At 39.7% G+C, this 6,877-nt stretch overlaps 1 protein-coding gene across 1 annotated transcript in view; it reads right to left on the bottom strand.

The window, feature by feature from the left end:
* Positions 1-69: 69 nt before the first annotated feature.
* The window catches only part of LOC116377069 (double C2-like domain-containing protein alpha), an 8,884-nt gene continuing 2,076 nt past the window's right edge, over positions 70-6,877 (bottom strand). Inside the window, exons 2-3 of the mRNA XM_031838609.1 lie at positions 4,763-4,842; positions 70-267 (exon numbers count right to left, since the gene is read on the bottom strand). Of these exons, the coding sequence (XP_031694469.1) occupies positions 148-267; positions 4,763-4,842 (200 nt within the window). The 3' untranslated portion in view covers positions 70-147. The remainder of the gene's footprint in view (positions 268-4,762; positions 4,843-6,877) is intronic.

Raw genomic sequence — 6,877 nt, 5'->3', positions numbered from 1 at the left:
GCTAATGAGTTTAGTTTACAGAGAATAACACTTTTGATTTAAAGGGTAAGAATTCTAAAAGTGAATAAATATTCTGTGGTAGTGAAGTTGGTCAAATGAGTGAAAGTAAAAAGATAATTTGAATATTTAGTATTGTGAGGGCAGTATTTATGAAGACTTCTTCAGGGTCAGTCTGACGAGGTCGTGTCTCACCTTACAGGCTCCGGGCAGCAGGTGGAGTTTGACGTACGGGTCGGACAAACCGTTGAAGTCCATCGACTTCAGACCCTGAAGACACAGAACAGGGTTACTGATTGGTCCCTATATGGTCACTGTGTGTAATTCCACTCCTGTTACTTAAGCACTTTGTGACTAACGTCTGTGAAAAGAGCTTTATGAATACATTTGACTTACTTATGATGAGACACTTAACAGGTGTTTCTAATTAATCACAGTCTGATTGGTTTCTCTCCTCCAGACTCATTCATGTGATCAGTAACACCTGAACTCAAAGGAGATCACAAGATCACGCTTCTCTCTGCGGTCTTGTTTTCTCTTCAGAATAAAAGTCCTGCTCCTCTATGAACAGAACCATGATGACTAGAAGTAGAACTAGAACACGTCTTTAGTGCAGAACAACAGTTATGATGACATCAGTCATTAAGAAGAAATAAAAGGTTTGATCATTTATTTTACTAAAATGATCAAACAATATCATCTTTAAATCCAACATGTTTCCAAATGTCTACAAGTGTTACCAATGTAGAAAGAATGGCGTCTCTACATGTTATAAACATTAAACTATTCACATGTTTCCTCACATGACAATGATCTGCAGTGAGTGAGTGAGACTGGGGTCTGAATAGTGATGCAGCAGAGTGAGCAGAGAGTGATGAGCTGATGAGGTGAGTGAGAGATAGAAAAAACAGCATAACGGTGGCAGAGCTGTGACAGATACATCATCATCAGTTGTTAGCTGATAAATAATCTGAATCTCTAACTAAAGTTATAAAAGTAATGCAGTAAAGAGAAGGTGATTTATTCCTGATGAATCTCAGTGTGAACAGATGATTATTGATGCCATCACGATGAATCAGAAGCTGACTGACTCAAATTAGAACAGATTTAAACACACGCCCGAAGGATCAAACACCCGATTAGAATCCGGTGACCTCATCAACATCGTGACAGATTAATCCCAAATTCATTTCAACAGCTTTGACATTTTGCAGCGACGGATTTTAGTTATTCTGTACATTTTGTTTTAACGAGTCTGAGACCTGAGAGACGTGAACTCATGATGAAAGTTTGTACTCAGATCTTTAACTGATCGGTAAAAATACACTTCTTGTGGGTCCCCTTTCAGAGAGTTACGTTATCATATAGATCATATTATTACTGATGCTATAACACAGAAGAAGTATTTTATTGTTGGTGGAGCCATCTTGACTTTTTTTATCAACCAGTGAACAGGAAGTGACCGTATCTGGACTGAGGAGGAGTAAAGTAGAGACACCGTATACGTCTCTGGTGTTGACCTGTCAATCAGCATGTAGCCCCGCCCTAAAGCATCCCCTGCTTTATGGTCTGTTTGACTCTAAATGGACCATAATGTACTAAATGAACATCATAACTTAGCTATGTTCCAAATGTAACGTGTTCTAGCTAGCTAGCTAACTTAGCTATGTTCCAAATGTAGTGTTCTAGCTAGCTAGCTAACTTAGCTATGTTCCAAATGTAACGTGTTCTAGCTAGCTAGCTAACTTAGCTATGTTCCAAATGTAACGTGTTCTAGCTAGCTAGCTGACTTAGCTATGTTCCAAATGTAACGTGTTCTAGCTAGCTAGCTAACTTAGCTATGTTCCAAATGTAACGTTTCTATCCAGATGTGTTTTATCCATCATCACTTTTTAGACATCGTAGCTTTCAAGAGAGAAGACACTTACAACACTTTTTGGTGTGCCGTCTGTATAATTACGTATTCATGAAGTTTTACAACAAAATGCTACTTTCTGTAGTGTTAAATTATATTTTAATTGACGGACGTGTATGTAATTAATGGCACAATTCAAACCAGGGACTTTCTCCTCTGCAAAATATCCAGGTTTTATCCAGTAGAGGGCAGTCGTTATGAAGAATTCAAGTCAAGATCAGGACCTGAATCCATTAATAACGATAATAAATACACATTTACATTAGTTTTCATCTTATAAAAGTGGTTTAGGGGTTTAGTTAGCTACTCTTTAAGTACGGAAGTTACGTGACAAATAAGTCAAAGTTGACTTTTTGTTGGTGTCCAACTCAACTTGCTCCCTCCGAGGACGTTGTCTCTCTTCATACTATGAACTGGAAGGAGACGACAAACCAATGAGCATGTTTATCACCAGTTCATATATTGATCAGTATTGATCTTGTACTTAAATGGGTTAAATATGTCGATCACCATTACACATCTTTGTGACCAGTGGAAGTCTTTGTGTCTCTGCTGTGGTATAAACAGCATAGTGTATATAAAGTGTGATTACAGAGAAATACTGTGTTTTATATAATTAAAGCATCACTCAAAGCAATAAAAAAGGACTGTTATCACTTCAGATACTGAAGGAAATCTGCTCTCATCCTCCGTGACATCAGCAGGAATCTGGTTTTCCTTTATTCCCCCTCCACCGAGCAGAGGATTATGGAGGCTGTAGCGTCAAATATTAATTATATCCCTGATAGTATTTCAGTGCAAATTCAGACTTATTGAGCCTGTGGCATTTCTTTCATTTTGAACTTTCACCGACACAAAAAGTATTTTTTTATCCGGTAATGTGTCCGAGGACGGAGAACAATAGCAGCACAGGTATGAATCATTATGGTAGTGAATGTTAGGCAGGTAGAGGAAATGTCAACGGTGAGATTTAAGAGCCAGCAGAGCTCTAGAGCAGGTGTTGAGCTCTGAGGATAACGCACACACACACACACACACACACACACACACTGAGCTCAGGGACAGGTAGACCAAGTGTCTGCTGCAGCCGGTTGTCTCTTTACAGTCCTCAGTTACTATTTCTGACACTTTAAATCGTTCCCCGGTGCCGCGGTTTGATCTGCGTTATGACCCTTCTGTTGCTTTGTCGTGGTGCAGAGACGTGTTCTGGTTCAAATAAAGCTGGATCGGTCTCAGGTTAGCTTTAAAATACTGGCCGATTTCAAATATCATTTTTTTTTGTCAAACCACACGTAAGCACACAAACGTCATTCGTGTCCAGTGTGAAACCAAAAGTCACTTATTTTGACTTATTTGTCACGTAACTTCCGTACTTAAAGAGTAGCTAACTGAACCCCCAAACCACTAAGCTGAAAACTAATGTGTCTGTGTATTTATTACTGTTGTTGATGGATTCAGTTCCTAATCTTGACATTTTAGTAGTTGGATTCCTCATAATGTTTCATGAATATACATAACGACTGCCGTCTACTGGATAAAACCAGGATGTTTAAATGTTATTTTGCGGAGGGGAAGTCCCGTCCCCGGTTCACCACCATGGGACCTTTTTTCGGGAAATTTAGTCAACAGCAAGAGACAAATAATTAGTTGATCCTGTTTGCCATGTATTACACATATTATGTTTGTGAGTTTAAAAGATAATTTTACACATCAAGAAGCATTTTGTTGTAAAACTGTTGAAGTATAAGACTGTGAAAGTACTTCTTGAAAGACTACACACTTAAAAGTGTTGTAAGTGTTGTCTCTCTCTGAAGCTACGATATCTGTATGTTTCGTACCGGCATGTTCTCACACCAACAACGAGGTCTCACTCGTTCTTTCTCTCCCCGGCTGATAAAAAGAGATGATGGATAAAACACATCAGCTAAGAAAACCTAATAATTGGAACATAGCTAAGTTAGCTAGCTAGATAACGTTACATTTAGAACATAGTTAAGTTAGCTAGCTAGATAACGTTACATTTAGAACATAGTTAAGTTAGCTAGCTAGATAACATTACATTTAGAACATAGTTAAGTTAGCTAGCTAGATAACGTTACATGTAGAACATAGTTAAGTTATCTAGCTAGCTAGCTAGCTAGATAATGTTACATTTGGACGATAGTTGAGTTAGCTAGCAAACCAAGCTAACGTCAGTTTTCACACAACCTAATGATACTACGACAAATCTATGACATACTGAGACTTTCTTGACTTGCAAAATTATCTTTTGAATTGACAAACATCAGATGTGTAATTCATGGTCCAATTTGAAAGGGACCAAATAATTATTAGTCTTTTGCTGTTGGGTTAGTTAGGTCAATGTTGACTAATGTCAAAAGAAGGTCCTATTATTCACCACTTATTCACTTCCTGTTCCCTCGTCTGGAAGTCGATGTGTCTTTTGAATGTGTTTTTGGTTAGATGTCTGAAATTGTGTGGTCGACACAAGCTGAGGAGGTTTTGACATTTTGTTCTACGATATATTAATCAGTAAATACCACTTATTTAGAGTTTACAAGCTTTTATGTGGCGGTTTGCTCACAAGTGAGAATATACTTTTGCTCTGTTCTTCCTGGTTTGGGTTCTTTAGTTAAATGAAGATAAATCTTAATTCTACATTTGTTTCAGGCAGCTGATTGTGATTCCCACGTTGAAACAGAGATGATACAACAAAGAGCACCGAGCCTCTTGTGTCTGAATGGGAACAAATCTGTGCAGCAAGGTCCAAAAATCCACTTTGGAAAGCCTGAAAGCAGAGGAGTGGAGGCTGTTGGAGCAGCACATTAATGGCTTGGAGAGCGTCCTTACCTTCGCCCGGAGCACAGTGCAGTGCAGCTCACTGGAGCTGCGCTCGTATCTCAGCTCAAACTCCAGCGTTCCCAGAGCAGCTGGGGGGGGGATACACAGGAGAGACACCTGATTTACATCCATCGCATCAGTAGCATCAGAAAAAGAAAAAAAATGACATTGTTGAAAATCAGTCAGAATAAATTGAAAAGCATGCGAGAGAACAGAGAAATGTCTCAGCATGCATGCAGAGGATTGAAAATCCAATTTAGGGGAGCAGCAGCTGTCACATGAAGCTGAACACAACACATCACATGTCAACACGGAACATCCTCTTAGAAGGAGAGGAAACACATTCGTCAGGGCGTCTTACAGTTCATACAGCGTAGAAAGGTACAACACACACACACTCACACACCAAACACGACCTGGTGTTCTTCCAGTGCAGTTATATAAGATGATACAAACAGAATATGATTTACGGGGATTAGAACAAACATCTATTTTAGGCATCAGCTCTCATAAATACCAACAACCCACTGCTTACAAAACATATTGTATTTTCTCGCTATACTGTAAGCTGCTGTGTGTTCATCAACCTGGACTGTTTCCAAATCCTCTTCAGCTTCTGGAACTTCTGAAGTGACTGTTTCCATTTCATGTTGGCAAGTCTACGACACAAAACAACCTCAAAAAGAGACGGCCACTCAGGGACAAAGACACACAAACAATTACAAAGACAAGCAAAACAACTATTGAGAAACGCAAGAAGACTACAGCCACAAACCACAACAAAGACCACTGACCGCAAAGACCCTCAAAACAACTACAAAGACACATAAAACAAGTACAAAGACACATAAAACAAGTACAAAGAGACGGCCCCTAAGGGATGCACAACAAGATGCAAAACAAAATGACAGAGATGCAAAATGACAACAATAAGACAAATAAATGACAACAGAGAGACACAGTAACTACCGAGACACAGAAAATGATCCGAAAGACATGCGACCACAAAGAGACACAAGATGACTACAGATAGACAAATAACAACCACTAAGAGACAAAAAACGACCACAAAGAAATGCAAAAAAAGGACGTAAAATAACTGCAGAGACAGAACAACCTCAGAGAGAGGACCACGGCTGTGTGGAGTTGTTTTGTTCTCTCTCAGTCTGGGGGTCAAGGTATTTTTTCTCCATAAGGGACTGAAATTAAATGTATATCAGTGTCACAGCTGCCGTCTGAGAGACACTTCACATCTCTGAAACCCTGGTCGTCCATCAGAAGCAGCACATCAGCAGCAGCTTCAGTCTGCAGAGAATCTGACATGAACGACTTGAAACCTAAAAACATGATCGGATGGCACTTTTGCAGAAGTGGAAAGTAAATAAGCACGATGCATTTACTCGAATACCTTATCTATTTGAGTTTTGAGGTACTTGTACTTGTACTCACTAACATGCAGAGATAAGAGATATATCTCAGAGCTTCAGTATGAAACACTTCTCTCTGCTTCCTCAACACAAAATGGAACTAAAAAGCTGTGGGTGCACTTTACATTTACATTTCTTTTCTCCAAATGTGAATGCTTGCGGTTCTGATTCCACCCACCTACACTGACTTCCAGCACCCCGGTGCAGAGACAACTGGCTGCTGCAAACATACAGCACCAACAAACGCAGCGCTTCAGCATCCTGAAGACGTCACTGCACAGTGGAAATGCTCTGCAGTGAGGAGACCTGAGCCTTTGAAGGAAATCTCAAACAAAAGGACTCAAGCTCTAATGAAAAACGTGTTCGTTTAACACAACAAAAGAAGCAGAATAACCACATAGGGACGCAGAATGTCTACACAAAGACACCAAACGACCACAAAGTAACATATAATGACTACAAAGAGACACGAAATCACTGCAAAGAGACTAAAAATTACCACAAAGATTCGGAAACAACCAAAGAGACAAACAAACCACCACAAAGAGAAACAGGATGACTACAAAGAGACAAAAAATAACCAAAGAGACAAAAACAGCCACAAAGGGACTCAACACGTGTTGTTAGTCATTGTGTTGTGTCTCTTTCCGTCTGGCGCTCTCGCTCTTCTATTGGAGGGGGGGGGGGGGGGGGGGGG

This window comes from Anarrhichthys ocellatus, unplaced genomic scaffold (assembly GCF_004355925.1).
Source record: "Anarrhichthys ocellatus isolate YVR2014 unplaced genomic scaffold, GSC_Weel_1.0 scaffold858, whole genome shotgun sequence".
NCBI classification, from domain to species: Eukaryota; Metazoa; Chordata; class Actinopteri; order Perciformes; family Anarhichadidae; genus Anarrhichthys; species Anarrhichthys ocellatus.
The sequence above is the reverse complement of the archived record's forward strand: the minus strand, read 5'-3'. Positions and strand labels throughout refer to the sequence as shown.